The following is a 16,213-nucleotide window of genomic DNA, read 5'->3' as shown; positions in this document are numbered from 1 at the left end:
ACATGCGTCAGTATGGAGATAGCGAGTAGTATGACGTGTGCTGCTATGGCCATCCCTGACCTGGATGAAGATCCGTGGGAGACTGTTGACAGCTCAGCTCCCCTGCTGCCCCCGGACAGCCATGGACACTCCAGAGGGAAGACCCCTATGCGAAGACTTCGATTATTGTTTGCGCGGCTGCGCAAGCCATTTAAATGGATAGCTAGTATCCACCACAGAGGGACCTACTACCTCAACGAGGACCCTGAGGACACTGAGACCCCAGCACGCAGCGGTAAGAGAACCTTCACCATTGTGAGGTGCCAAATTGTGTTATTTAGCACTATAATATGCCATGTCCGGTCACTGACATTATATGTATTTGCTTCTCCATAGGCGATGCTGCAGAGCAGTGCCCAGTGCCAAGCACCAGCCCGATGCCAGGATCCCCTGCTCCAGGAGCCTCCTCCTCTACAGACCCTGAGGACACTGAGACCCCAGCACCCAGCGGTAAGAGAACCTTCACCATTGTGAGGTGCCAAATTGTGTTATTTAGCCCTATAATATGCCATGTCTGGTCACTGACATTATATGTATTTGCTTCTCCATAGGCGATGCTGCAGAGCAGTACCCAGTGCCAAGCACCAGCCCGATGCCAGGACCCCCTGCTCCAGGAGCCTCCTCCTCTACAGACCCTAAGGACACTGAGATCCCAGCACCCAGCGGTAAGAGAACCTTCACCATTGTGAGGTGCCAAATTGTGTTATTTAGCCCTATAATATGCCATGTCTGGTCACTGACATTATATGTATTTGCTTCTCCATAGGCGATGCTGCAGAGCAGTACCCAGTGCCAAGCACCAGCCCGATGCCAGGACCCCCTGCTCCAGGAGCCTCCTCCTCTACAGACCCTAAGGACACTGAGATCCCAGCACCCAGCGGTAAGAGAACCTTCACCATTGTGAGGTGCCAAATTGTGTTATTTAGCCCTATAATATGCCATGTCTGGTCACTGACATTATATGTATTTGCTTCTCCATAGGCGATGCTGCAGAGCAGTACCCAGTGCCAAGCACCAGCCCGATGCCAGGACCCCCTGCTCCAGGAGCCTCCTCCTCTACAGACCCTGAGGACACTGAGACCCCAGCACCCAGCGGTAAGAGAACCTTCACCATTGTGAGGTGCCAAATTGTGTTATTTAGCGCTATAATATGCCATGTCCGGTCACTGACATTATATGTATTTGCTTCTCCATAGGCGATGCTGCAGAGCAGTGCCCAGTGCCAAGCACCAGCCCGATGCCAGGATCCCCTGCTCCAGGAGCCTCCACCTCTACAGACCCTAAGGACACTGAGATCCCAGCACCCAGCGGTAAGAGAACCTTCACCATTGTGAGGTGCCAAATTGTGTTATTTAGCGCTATAATATGCCATGTCCGGTCACTGACATTATATGTATTTGCTTCTCCATAGGCGATGCTGCAGAGCAGTGCCCACTGCCAAGCACCAGTCCGATGCCAGGACCCCCTGCTCCAGGAGCCTCCACCTCTACAGAGCTGCTTAGTCTGGACTCCTTCGACTTCCACCAACTCCTGGGTGCCGGAAGTTTCGCTAAAGTTTACTTGGCTACTGACTACAAGCGGAAGGAACGAGTGGCTGTCAAAGTGGTAGATAAAAGAGACCACACAGATCACGGACTGAGCTTCATTGAAAACAATGTGCTGAGAATCTCACACCAGAGCCCTTTTTTGATCCAGGGCCTGGCTGCCTTTCACAGCCTTAATAACATCTATTATGTCCTGGAGCTGGCAACCCGGGGGGATCTTTTTGACCTCATGGTGCAGGACCTTCCTTTGGATATTGCAGCAATTAAGTTCCTTACCGCAGAGATCTTCTTAGGAACCGACTTTCTACATCTCCATGGCATTCTCCATAGGGATCTAAAACCTGAGAACATTCTCCTCACAGGTGATGGACATATAAAAATATCTGATTTTGGGCTAGCAGTAGGTGGCGTTTCAGATTTCACCAAAGATCCTTGCAGAGGAACATCCGGTTACGCTCCTCCAGAGATGATTTTGGGTATGCCCCATGGCCGTGCTGTAGATTACTTTGCTATCGGAGTAATTCTATACAATCTCCTGCTACACAAAAGGCCATTTCCTGGAAGAAATCCAGTAGAATTTGATAATTCCGTCCTTTATCTCACTCCTGTGTACCCAGACTACCTCAATGCAGAGACCGTGTGCCTCCTCCAAGGACTTCTACACAAAAACCCATTGAGGCGCCTTGCAAGAGACAGTGTCAGGATGCACCCGTTCTTCTATCAGCTGAACTGGAGAGCCATTGAGGCAAGGAAAGTCACCCCACCGGCCGTCCTGACCAGCAATGCGGTACACATGGAAGTGAAGGACACACTGGAATATACCGAGAACCCATCTCTGCACATTAAGTATGCTCAGCAGGATATGTTTACTAACATCAGCTTTGTCTCACCAGCTTGGTCCCATGATTATTATGTAGAACTCCACAGGGCCAACAACGTCTGCAAGAGAAAAAACTGGGTGAGCAGGACCGTCAGCAGATGGTCCCCCCACAAGTAAGAGGCCTCTTCACCCTCCACCGTTGGCTAAACTGTAGACTTGCGTCTTGCGGCTTCAGTAAATGGCCAAAGAGTTAATCATCGCGTATGGCTCACCTAAAGAGTAGCGACTTGCGCCTTTAGGCAGAAGTCATGGTCACAGACAGGTGCGTCTGGCGCCTTCTGTGATTAGCGTTGATTTTAGAAGGCTGCACCCGCACCTTCACCCTTCCGAATATGACATGAAGGCTGCGCCCGCACCTTCACCCTTCTGAATATGACATGAAGGCTGCGCCCGCACCTTCAACCTTCCGAATATGACATGAAGGCTGCGCCCGCACCTTCAACCTTCCGAATATGACATGAAGGCTGCGCCCGCACCTTCAACCTTCCGAATATGACCTGAAGGCTGCGCCCGCACCTTCAACCTTCCGAAAATGACTTGCTGGCTGTTCCCTACACACCGCAGTCATAGACTTTTTACCGGACATGACCAAAAAAATTCAATAAAAAAAAAAACTAATTTAAAACTGATGAAAGTCTTTATGTGTTTTGTTATTATGTAAGTGGATATAATTGGTGGGAAGGGGTAAAGGTCTCACACATCTAAGGTAAAGGGGGCGTCAGTTCCCCATATAATATCAGGTAACACACATCTAAGGTAAAGGGGGCGTCAGTTCCCCATATAATATCAGGTAACACACATCTAAGGTAAAGGGGGCGTCAGTTCCCCATATAATATCAGGTAACACACATCTAAGGTAAAGGGGGCGTCAGTTCCCCATATAATATCAGGTAACACACATCTAAGGTAAAGGGGGCGTCGGTTCCCCATATAATATCAGGTAACACACATCTAAGGTAAAGGGGGCGTCAGTTCCCCATATAATATCAGGTAACACACATCTAAGGTAAAGGGGGCGTCAGTTCCCCATATAATATCAGGTAACACACATCTAAGGTAAAGGGGTGTCAGTTCCCCATATAATATCAGGTAATGGGGGTGAGTCCTGGGCAGAGCTGCACATTTGGGGAACATTTGTTTTGTAGAGGTTCCTGGACGTCCTACAGATCAGAGACACCACATAGGAGGGTAATACCAGGAGACAAGGCTGGTCTGTAATACCACACACAACCCATGGGCAGGGGGGGGGCGCTGTTTCTAGAGTAAAGTGTACATATCTCCTTATCCTGGACAAACCCCTTATAAGAGTTACAGTCACCTGAGACCACAGCAGAGGGAAGGGGGACACAGAGGGATTCTGGGAACAACCCCAGTACCTCAGGCTCATTAGCATAATTATAAAGGTTGATTTTGGTATCAAGGATATCAAATATTAGAAGATACTCATAGATCCAGGCAATGGGATTGCGGTTAAGTGCTCTGGTTAACAGAGTCACATCTTCCATGAGGCGAGAGGGGAATCTTGCCTCAGGCAGCAGATGTCGGAGCCCTAAGGGAGCGGCAAAAAGAGAGGAGCAGACCAGAGAGGAGTGGTGTAGAGAGGAGCAGAGAAGAGCCGTGCGGAGACAACCTGTGCAGAGAGGAGCAGAGCAGAGAGGACAGGAGAGGAGCAGAGCCAGTCATCAGTGGGATCAGGTACGTCCTTCCAGTCCACCTATCTGCACCCCAATATACTTGTCTCAGGTCCCCAGGCCCTCAGGCAAGTATCAGACACAGTACACCAAAAAGTGAGCAATGAAGCCCTGGTACTCTAAAGGTTAACAAAGCAGGCACCTTCAGTGGGGCAGACATAGCCCCTGCTGCTTTTGTTAACCCTTACAACGCTGGGACTTCAATGCTTACTTGCTTCTACATTGTTAGGTTGGCCTGGCAGTATATAAAGTGTATATATATATATATTATCTACTAGGGATAACGTGATTAGAATTTATTAGAATATCAAAAAGTTAAAATATCAAATTCATGAGATTGCTTGTATTTCCTCATGATGAATTACAATCCTATGATTTAAATATTTTAACTTTTTGATATTCTAATAAAGATTTTTTGGGATTTTAACCACGGATTAAACCAAGTCACTTGCCGCAGCCTGTGCCGGAAGCTTCTCTTCTAATGACCTTATCCACAAACCTGGGTGTCTGGCTGTATATAGTATCTACTGTGGGGTAGTGGCTATATATACCATCTAAGGCAGGGTAGTGGCTGTATATACCATTTATGGTGGGGTAGTGGCTGTATATACCATCTATGGCGGGGTAGTGGCTGTATATACCATGTAAGGCGGGGTAGTGGCTGTATATACCATGTAAGGCGGGGTAGTGGCTGTATATACCATGTAAGGCGGGGTAGTGGCTGTATATACCATCTACGGTGGCTTAGTGGCTGTATATACCATCTACTGCGGGGTAGTGGCTGTATATACCATCTACTGCAGAGTAGTGACTGTATATACCATGTAAGGTGGGGTAGTGGCTGTATATACCATTTATGGTGGGGTAGTGGCTGTATATACCATCTATGGTGGGGTAGTGGCTGTATATACCATGTAAGGCAGGGTAGTGGCTGTATATACCATGTAAGCTGGGGTAGTGACTGTATATACCATGTAAGGCGGGGTAGTGACTGTATATACCATGTAAGGCGGGGTAGTGGCTGTATATACCATGTAAGGCGGGGTAGTGACTGTATATACCATGTAAGGCGGGGTAGTGACTGTATATACCATGTAAGGCGGGGTAGTGCCTGTATATACCATGTAAGGCGGGGTAGTGGCTGTATATACCATGTAAGGCAGGGTAGTGGCTGTATATACCATGTAAGGCGGGGTAGTGACTGTATATACCATGTAAGGCGGGGTAGTGGCTGTATATACCATGTAAGGCGGGGTAGTGCCTGTAGATACCATGTAAGGCAGGGTAGTTGCTGTATATACCATCTACTGCGGGGTAGTGGCTGTATATACCATGTAAGGCGGGGTAGTGGTTGTATATACCATCTATGGCGGGGTAGTGGCTGTATATACCATCTAATGTGGTGTAGTGGCGAATATATCATCTATGGCAGGTAGTGGCTGTATATACCATCTACTGTGGGGTAGTGGCTGTATATACCGTCTACTGCGGGGTAGTGGCTGTATTTACCATCTATGGTGGGGTAGTGGCTGTATATACCATCTACTGCGGGGTAGTGGCTGTATATACCATCTACTGCAGAGTAGTGACTGTATATACAATGTAAGGCGGGGTAGTGGCTGTATATACCATCTACTGCAGAGTAGTGGCTGTATATACCATCTACTGCGGGGTAGTTGCTGTATATACCATGTAAGGCGGGGTAGTGGCTGTATATACCATCTAATGTGGTGTAGTGGCTGTATATATCATCTATGGCGGGTAGTGGCTGTATATACCATCTACTGTGGGGTAGTGGCTGTATATACCGTCTACTGCGGGGTAGTGGCTGTATATACCATCTACTGCGGGGTAGTGGCTGTATATACCATCTACTGCAGAGTAGTGACTGTATATACAATGTAAGGCGGGGTAGTGGCTGTATATACCATCTACTGCAGAGTAGTGGCTGTATATACCATCTACTGTGGGGTAGTGGCTGTATATACCGTCTACTGCGGGGTAGTGGCTGTATATACCATCTACTGCGGGGTAGTGGCTGTATATACCATCTACTGCAGAGTAGTGACTGTATATACAATGTAAGGCGGGGTAGTGGCTGTATATACCATCTACTGCAGAGTAGTGGCTGTATATACCATCTACTGCGGGGTAGTGGCTGTATATACCATCTACTGCGGGGTAGTGGCTGTATATACCATGTAAGGCGGGGTAGTGGCTGTATATACCATCTACTGCAGAGTAGTGGCTGTATATACCATCTACTGCGGGGTAGTGGCTGTATATACCATGTAAGGCGGGGTAGTGGTTGTATATACCATCTATGGCGGGGTAGTGGCTGTATATACCATCTAATGTGGTGTAGTGGCTGTATATACCATCTATGTCGTGTAGTGGCTGTATATACCATCTACTGTGGGGTAGTGGCTGTATATACCGTCTACTGTGGGGTAGTCGCTGTATATATCATCTACAGCGGGGTAGTGGCTGTATATACCATCTTCTGCGGGGTAGTGGCTGAATATTCCATCTACTGCGGGGTAGTGGCTGTATATACCATCTTCTGCGGAGTAGTGGCTGAATATTCCATCTACTGCGGGGTAGTGGCTGTATATAGTATCTACTGCGGGGTAGTGGCTGTATATAGTATCTACTGCGGGGTAGTGGCTGTATATAGTATCTACTGCGGGGTAGTGGCTGTATATAGTATCTAATGCAGGGTAGAGGCTGTATATACCATATACTGCGGGGCAGTGGCTGTATATACCATCTACTGTGGGGTAGTGGCTGTATATACCATCTACTGCTGGGAAGTGGCTGTGTATACCATATACTTCGGGGTAGTAGCTATACATAGGATCTACTGTGGGGTAGTAACTGTATATAGTATCTACTGCGGGGTAGTGGCTGTATATAGTATCTACTGCGGGGTAGTGGCTGTATATAGTATCTACTGCGGGGTAGTGGCTGTATATAGTATCTAATGCAGGGTAGAGGCTGTATATACCATATACTGCGGGGCAGTGGCTGTATATACCATCTACTGTGGGGTAGTGGCTGTATATACCATCTACTGCTGGGAAGTGGCTGTGTATACCATATACTTCGGGGTAGTAGCTATACATAGGATCTACTGTGGGGTAGTAACTGTATATAGTATCTACTGCGGGGTAGTGGCTGTATATACCATCTACAGCGGGGTAGTGGCTGTATATACCATCAACTGCAGGGTAGTGGCTGTATATACCATCTACTGTGGGGTAGTGGCTGTATATACCATCTACTGTGGGGTAGTGGCTGTATATACCATCTACTGTGGGGTAGTGGCTGTATATACCATCTACTGCGGGGTAGTGGCTTTATATACCATCTACTGTATCTCCAGTACATGAGGGTATAATACCCAGTAATACCCCTCTTAACTGTAATCTCCACTACATGGGGTATAATACCCAGTAATACCCCTCTAACCTGTAACCTCCACTACATGGGGTATAATACCCAGTAATACCTCTCTTACCTGTAATCTCCAGTACATGGGGTATAATACCCAGTAATACCCCTCTTACCTGTAATCTCCAGTACATGGGGTATAACACCCAGTAATACCCCTCTTACCTGTAATCTCCACTACATGGGGTATAATACCCAGTAATACCCCTCTTACCTGTAATCTCCAATACATGGGGTATAATACCCAGTAATACCCCTCTTAACTGTAATCTCCACTACATGGGGTATAATACCCAGTAATACCCCTCTTACCTGTAATCTCCAGTACATGGGGTATAATACCCAGTAATACCCCTCTTACCTGTAATCTCCTGTACATAGGGTATAATACCCAGTAATACCCCTCTTACCTGTAATCTCCACTACATGGGGTATAATACCCAGTAATACCCCTCTTACCTGTAATCTCCAGTACATGGGGTATAACACCCAGTAATACCCCTCTTACCTGTAATCTCCAGTACATGGGGTATAATACCCAGTAATACCCCTCTTACCTGTAATATCCAGTTCATGGGGTATAATACCCAGTAATACCCCTCTTACCTGTAATCTCCACTACATGGGGTATAATACACAGTAATACCCCTCTTACCTGTAATCTCCAGTACATGGGGTATAACACCCAGTAATACCCCTCTTACCTGTAATCTCCAGTACATGGGGTATAATACTCAGTAATACCCCTCTTACCTGTAATCTCCACTACATGGGGTATAACACCCAGTAATACCCCTCTTACCTGTAATCTCCACTACATGGGGTATAACACCCAGTAATACCCCTCTTACCTGTAATATCACTACATGGGGTGTAATACCCAGTAATACCCCTCTTACCTGTAATCTCCAGTACATGGGGTATAATACCTAGTAATACCCCTCTTACCTGTAATCTCCACTACATGGGGTATAATACCCAGTAATATCCCTCTTACCTGTAATCTCCACTACATGGGGTATAATACCCAGTAATACCCCTCTTACCTGTAATCTCCACTACATGGGGTATAACACCCAGTAATACCCCTCTTACCTGTAATCTCCAGTACATGGGGTATAACACCCAGTAATACCCCTCTTACCTGTAATCTCCAGTACATGGGGTATAATACCCAGTAATACCCCTCTTACCTGTAATCTCCAGTACATGGCGTATAATACCCAGTAATACCCCTCTTACCTGTAATCTCCAGTACATGGGGTATAATACCTAGTAATACCCTCTTACCTGTAATCTCCACTACATGGGGTATAACACCCAGTAATACCCCTCTTACCTGTAATCTCCACTACATGGGGTATAACACCCAGTAATACCCCTCTTACCTGTAATCTCCACGACATGGGGTATAATACCAAGTAATACCCCTCTTACCTGTAATCTCCACTACATGGGGTATAATACCCAGTAATACCCCTCTTACCTGTAATCTCCAGTACATGGGGTATAATACCCAGTAATACCCCTCTTACCTGTAATCTCCACTACATGGGGTATAATGCCCAGTAATACCCCTCTTACCTGTAATCTCCACTACATGGGGTATAATACCCAGTAATACCCCTCTTACCTGTAATCTCCACTACATGGGGTATAATACCCAGTAATACCCCTCTTACCTGTAATCTCCAGTACATGGGGTATAATACCCAGTAATACCCCTGTTACCTGTAATCTCCAGTACATGGGGTATAATACCCAGTAATACCCCTCCTACCTGTAATGTCCAGTACATGGGGTATAACACCCAGTAATACCCCTCTTACCTGTAATCTCCACTACATGGGGTATAATACCCAGTAATACCCCTCTTACCTGTAATCTCCAGTACATGGGGTATAACACCCAGTAATACCCCTCTTACCTGTAATCTCCACTACATGGGGTATAATACCTAGTAATACCCCTCTTACCTGTAATCTCCACTACATGGGGTATAATACCCAGTAATATCCCTCTTACCTGTAATCTCCACTACATGGGGTATAATACCCAGTAATACCCCTCTTACCTGTAATCTCCACTACATGGGGTATAACACCCAGTAATACCCCTCTTACCTGTAATCTCCAGTACATGGGGTATAACACCCAGTAATACCCCTCTTACCTGTAATCTCCAGTACATGGGGTATAACACCCAGTAATACCCCTCTTACCTGTAATCTCCACTACATGGGGTATAATACCCAGTAATACCCCTCTTACCTGTAATCTCCACAACATGGGGTATAATACCCAGTAATACCACTCTTACCTGTAATCTCCAGTACATGGGGTATAATACCTAGTAATACCCCTCTTACCTGTAATCTCCACTACATGGGGTATAATACCCAGTAATATCCCTCTTACCTGTAATCTCCACTACATGGGGTATAATACCCAGTAATACCCCTCTTACCTGTAATCTCCACTACATGGGGTATAACACCCAGTAATACCCCTCTTACCTGTAATCTCCAGTACATGGGGTGTAATACCCAGTAATACCCCTCTTACCTGTAATCTCCAGTACATGGGGTATAACACCCAGTAATACCCCTCTTACCTGTAATCTCCACTACATGGGGTACAATACCCAGTAATACCCCTCTTACCTGTAATCTCCACTACATGGGGTATAACACCCAGTAATACCCCTCTTACCTGTAATCTCCAGTACATGGGGTATAACACCCAGTAATACCCCTCTTACCTGTAATCTCCAGTACATGGGGTATAACACCCAGTAATACCCCTCTTACCTGTAATTTCCACTACATGGGGTACAATACCCAGTAATACCCCTCTTACCTGTAATCTCCACTACATGGGGTATAATACCCAGTAATACCCCTCTTACCTGTAATCTCCACTACATGGGGTATAATACCCAGTAATACCCCTCTTACCTGTAATCTCCACTACATGGGGTATAATACCCAGTAATACCCCTCTTACCTGTAATCTCCACTACATGGGGTATAATACCCAGTAATACCCCTCTTACCTGTAATCTCCAGTACATGGGGTATAATACCCAGTAATACCCCTCTTACCTGTTATCTCCACTACATGGGGTATAATACCCAGTAATACCCCTCTTACCTGTAATCTCCAGTACATGGGGTATAACACCCAGTAATACCCCTCTTACCTGTAATCTCCACTACATGGGGTATAATACCCAGTAATCTCTTACCTGTAATCTCCACTACATGGGGTATAATACCCAGTAATCTCTTACCTGTAATCTCCACTACATGGGGTATAACACCTGGTAATACCCCTCTTACCTGTAATCTCCACTACATGGGGTATAACACCCAGTAATACCCCTCTTACCTGTAATATCCAGTACATGGGGTTTAACACCCAGTAATACCCCTCTCACCTGTAATCTCCACTACATGGGGTATAACACCCAGTAATACCCCTCTTACCTGTAATCTCCACTACATGGGGTATAATACCCAGTAATACCCCTCTTACCTGTAATCTCCAGTACATGGGGTATAACACCCAGTAATACCCCTCTTACCTGTAATCTCCACTACATGGGGTATAATACCCAGTAATACCCCTCTTACCAGTAATCTCCACTACATGGGGTATAACACCCAGTAATACCCCTCTTACCTGTAATCTCCAGTACATGGGGTATAACACCCAGTAATACCCCTCTTACCTGTAATCTCCAGTACATGGGGTATAATACCCAGTAATACCCCTCTTACCTGTAATCTTCACTACATGGGGTATAACACCCAGTAATACCCCTCTTACCTGTAATCTCCACTACATGGGGTATAATACCCAGTAATACCCCTCTTACCTGTAATCTCCACTACATGGGGTATAACACCCAGTAATACCCCTCTTACCTGTAATCTCCACTACATGGGGTATAATACCCAGTAATACCCCTCTTACCTGTAATCTCCACTACATGGGGTATAATACCCAGTAATACCCCTCTTACCTGTAATCTCCACTACATGGGGTATAACACCCAGTAATATCCCTCTTACCTGTAATCTCCACTACATGGGGTATAACACCCAGTAATATCCCTCTTACCTGTAATCTCCACTACATGTGGTATAACACCCAGTAATACCCCTCTTACCTGTAATCTCCACTACATGGGGTATAATACCCAGTAATACCCCTCTTACCTGTAATCTCCAGTACATGGGGTATAACACCCAGTAATACCCCTCTTACCTGTAATCTCCAGTACATGGGGTATAATACCTAGTAATACCCCTCTTACCTGTAATCTCCACTACATGGGGTATAATACCCAGTAATACCCCTCTTACCTGTAATCTCCACTACATGGGGTATAATACCTAGTAATACCCCTCTTACCTGTAATCTCCACTACATGGGGTATAATACCCAGTAATATCCCTCTTACCTGTAATCTCCACTACATGGGGTATAATACCCAGTAATACCCCTCTTACCTGTAATCTCCACTACATGGGGTATAACACCCAGTAATACCCCTCTTACCTGTAATCTCCAGTACATGGGGTATAACACCCAGTAATACCCCTCTTACCTGTAATCTCCAGTACATGGGGTATAACACCCAGTAATACCCCTCTTACCTGTAATTTCCACTACATGGGGTACAATACCCAGTAATACCCCTCTTACCTGTAATCTCCAGTACATGGGGTATAATCCCCAGTAATACCCCTCTCACCTGTAATCTCCAGTACATGGGGTATAATACCCAGTAATACCCCTCTTACCTGTAATCTCCAGTACATGGGGTATAATACCCAGTAATACCCCTCTTACCTGTAATCTCCACTACATGGGGTATAATACCCAGTAATACCCCTCTTACCTGTAATCTCCAGTACATGGGGTATAACACCCATTAATACCCCTCTTACCTGTAATACCACTACATGGGGTATAATACCCAGTAATACCCCTCTTACCTGTTATCTCCACTACATGGGATATAATCCCCAGTAATACCCCTCTTACCTGTAATCTCCACTACATGGGGTATAATACCCAGTAATACCCCTCTTACCTGTAATCTCCACTACATGGGGTATAATACCCAGTAATACCCCTCTTACCTGTAATCTCCACTACATGGGGTATAACACCCAGTAATACACCTCTTACCTGTAATCTCCAGTACATGGGGTATAATACCCAGTAATCTCTTACCTGTAATCTCCACTACATGGGGTATAACACCTGGTAATACCCCTTTTACCTGTAATCTCCACTACATGGGGTATAACACCCAGTAATACCCCTCTTACCTGTAATTTCCAGTAAATGGGGTTTAACACCCAGTAATACCCCTCTCACCTGTAATCTCCACTACATGGGGTATAACACCCAGTAATACCCCTCTTACCAGTAATCTCCACTACATGGGGTATAACACCCAGTAATACCCCTCTTACCTGTAATCTCCACTACATGGGGTATAACACCCAGTATTACCCCTCTTACCTGTAATCTCCACTACATGGGGTATAACACCCAGTATTACCCCTCTTACCTGTAATCTCCAGTACATGGGGTATAACACCCAGTAATACCCCTCTTACCTGTAATCTCCACTACATAGGGTATAATACCCAGTAATACCCCTCTTACCTGTAATCTCCAGTACATGGGGTATAATACCCAGTAATACCCCTCTTACCTGTAATCTCCACTACACGGGGTATAATACCCAGTAATACCCCTCCTACCTGTAATTTCCACTACATGGGGTATAATACCCAGTAATACCCCTCTTACCTGTAAAATCCAGTACATGGGGTATAATACCCAGTAATACCCCTCTTACCTGTAATCTCTACTACACGGGGTATAATACCCAGTAATACCCCTCCTACCTGTAATTTCCACTACATGGGGTATAATACCCAGTAATACCCCTCTTACCTGTAATATCCAGTACATGGGGTATAATACCCAGTAATACCCCTCTTACCTGTAATCTCCACTACATGGGGTATAACACCCAGTAATACCCCTCTTACCTGTAATCTCCACTACATGGGGTATAACACCCAGTAATACCCCTCTTACCTGTAATCTCCACTACACGGGGTATAATACCCAGTAATACCCCTCCTACCTGTAATTTCCACTACATGGGGTATAATACCCAGTAATACCCCTCTTACCTGTAATATCCAGTACATGGGGTATAATACCCAGTAATACCCCTCTTACCTGTAATCTCCACTACATGGGGTATAACACCCAGTAATACCCCTCTTACCTGTAATCTCCACTACATGGGGTATAACACCCAGTAATACCCCTCTTACCTGTAATATCCAGTACATGGGGTATAACACCCAGTAATACCCCTCTTACCTGTAATATCGAGTACATGGGGTATAACACCCAGTAATACCCCTCTCTTACCTGTAATATCCACTACATGGGGTATAATACCCAGTAATACCCCTCTTACCTGTAATCTCCAGTACATGGGGTATAATACCCAGTAATACCCCTCTTACCTGTAATCTCCAGTACATGGGGTATAATCCCCAGTAATACCCCTCTTACCTGTAATCTCCACTACATGGGGTATAACACCCAGTAATACCCCTCTTACCTGTAATATCCACTACATGGGGTATAATACCCAGTAATACCCCTCTTACCTGTAATCTCCAGTACATGGTGTATAATACCCAGTAATACCCCTCTTACCTGTAATCTCCAGTACATGGGGTATAATCCCCAGTAATACCCCTCTTACCTGTAATCTCCACTGCATGGGGTATAACACCCAGTAATACCCCTCTTACCTGTAATATCCAGTACATGGGGTATAATACCCAGTAATACCCCTCTTACCTGTAATCTCCAGCCGGTATTCCCGGGTCTCCTCACTGATTGGGTTTGTGATCCGGACACGGAGTCTCCTCCCGGCATCCTCTCTCTGGGCGCTCGGGATAATCATTGTCCTATTGTCATTTATCAGCCGGTACCGGTCCGGGAGACGACCCCCGACCACATCCCAGGTCACAGCCGCCTCCTCTCCAGAGAACTGGACACTCACAGCAATATCCTGACCCAGAAGGATGGAGGTTCTGGTTATGTTGTAGAATAGAATCGGATCTGGAAGTATAAGAAGAAGTTTGGTCGCTATCAGTCATTTGACATCACCTTGTCTAGTCACTGGTATAGAGCGCTAGCTCTGCAGTCCGGGACAGTCTCTTACCTAGTACAGTGATGTCTGTGGAGTGTAGGGAAGTTTCTTACCTAGTAAAGTGCTGTCTATGGGGAGTAGGGAAGTTTCTTACCTAGTACAGTGCTGTCTATGGAGTGTAGGGAAGTTTCTTACCTAGTACAGTGATGTCTGTGGAGTGTAGGGAAGTCTCTTACCTAGTACAGTGCTGTCTATGGGGTTTAGGAAAGTTTCTTACCTAGTACAGTGATGTCTATGGAGTGTAGGGAAGTTTCTTACCTAGTACAGTGATGTATATGGAGTGTAGAGAAGTTTCTTACCTAGTACAGTGATGTCTATGGAGTGTAGGGAAGTCTCTTACCTAGTACAGTGATGTATATGGAGTGTAGGGAAGTCTCTTACCTAGTAAAGTGCTGTCTATGGGGAGTAGGGAAGTTTCTTACCTAGTACAGTGCTGTCTATGGAGTGTAGGGAAGTTTCTTACCTAGTACAGTGATGTCTATGGAGTGTAGGGAAGTCTCTTACCTAGTACAGTGATGTATATGGAGTGTAGGGAAGTCTCTTACCTAGTACAGTGCTGTCTATGGGGAGTAGGAAAGTTTCTTACCTAGTACAGTGCTGTCTATGGAGTGTAGGGAAGTTTCTTACCTAGTACAGTGATGTATATGGAGTGCAGGGAAGTTTCTTACCTAGTACAGTGATGTCTATGGAGTGTAGGAAAATCTCTTACCTAGTACAATGATGTCTATGGAATGTAGGGAAGTCTCTTGCTTCCTGTGAAATGTGACGTTATACACACAGGAGTCGTCCTTCCTGGCATCTGTTAGGGTCCAGCACCCGCTGCTTGTGTCCAGGTGGAGTCTGGGCTCATATTTATTCTGGATATGGAGACGATGACACCATAGAGATATCAGATCCACCTCTTGATGTTCACACTCTTTGGAGAGCGTCAGGATGCCATCTGCTTGAGGACATTTCATGCTGCAGTCAGAGATGTCTGAACCTCTCTGCACATAGACTCTTCCTGATGAGAGTGGTAGTTCAGTCAAGACGATGAGGATAGCTGTGTAGACAATGGAGGAGAACAGTACCTGTCTCAGTAACAAATCTTCTAGCAGTACTATGGGAACATGAAGTTATGATGTTTGTTTACGAGATGCTGGTTGTATGAGATGCTGGCTGTACGAGACGCTGGCTGTACGAGACGCTGGCTGTACGAGACGCTGGCTGTACGAGACGCTGGCTGTACGAGACACTGGCTGTACGAGACGCTGGCTGTACGAGACGCTGGCTGTACGAGATGCTGTGCCACCTAAATGCTTTGACTTTTGGCTTCCCCCAAGTAAATATAATTGTCC

At 45.7% G+C, this 16,213-nt stretch overlaps 2 protein-coding genes across 2 annotated transcripts in view; one reads left to right on the top strand and one right to left on the bottom strand.

The window, feature by feature from the left end:
* The window catches only part of LOC140108515 (uncharacterized), a 52,982-nt gene extending 37,064 nt beyond the window's left edge, over positions 1 to 15,918 (bottom strand). The window contains exons 1-2 of the mRNA XM_072131782.1: positions 15,586 to 15,918; positions 14,522 to 14,785 (exon numbers count right to left, since the gene is read on the bottom strand). Of these exons, the coding sequence (XP_071987883.1) occupies positions 14,522 to 14,785; positions 15,586 to 15,835 (514 nt within the window). The 5' untranslated portion in view covers positions 15,836 to 15,918. The remainder of the gene's footprint in view (positions 1 to 14,521; positions 14,786 to 15,585) is intronic.
* On the top strand, positions 13 to 3,082 carry LOC140108511 (uncharacterized). The gene is made up of 7 exons (XM_072131779.1): positions 13 to 274; positions 376 to 489; positions 591 to 704; positions 806 to 919; positions 1,021 to 1,134; positions 1,236 to 1,349; positions 1,451 to 3,082. The coding sequence occupies exons 1-7, from the start codon at positions 13 to 15 to the stop codon at positions 2,578 to 2,580; spliced, it is 1,962 nt and encodes a 653-aa protein (XP_071987880.1). The 3' UTR covers positions 2,581 to 3,082.
* Positions 15,919 to 16,213: the final 295 nt, after the last annotated feature.

This window comes from Engystomops pustulosus, unplaced genomic scaffold, assembly GCF_040894005.1.
Source record: "Engystomops pustulosus unplaced genomic scaffold, aEngPut4.maternal MAT_SCAFFOLD_142, whole genome shotgun sequence".
Lineage (NCBI taxonomy): Eukaryota > Metazoa > Chordata > Amphibia > Anura > Leptodactylidae > Engystomops > Engystomops pustulosus.
This window is presented reverse-complemented; position numbering and strand designations above follow the sequence as displayed.

Coding starts and splice junctions, on each gene's coding strand:
- LOC140108511 (XM_072131779.1), top strand. CDS start 13: ATGGAGATAGCGAGTAGTATGACGTGTGCTGCTATGGCCATCCCTGAC. Junction 920..1,020: donor TGAGATCCCAGCACCCAGCG/GTAAGAGAACCT, acceptor GCTTCTCCATAG/GCGATGCTGCAGAGCAGTAC. Junction 1,135..1,235: donor TGAGACCCCAGCACCCAGCG/GTAAGAGAACCT, acceptor GCTTCTCCATAG/GCGATGCTGCAGAGCAGTGC.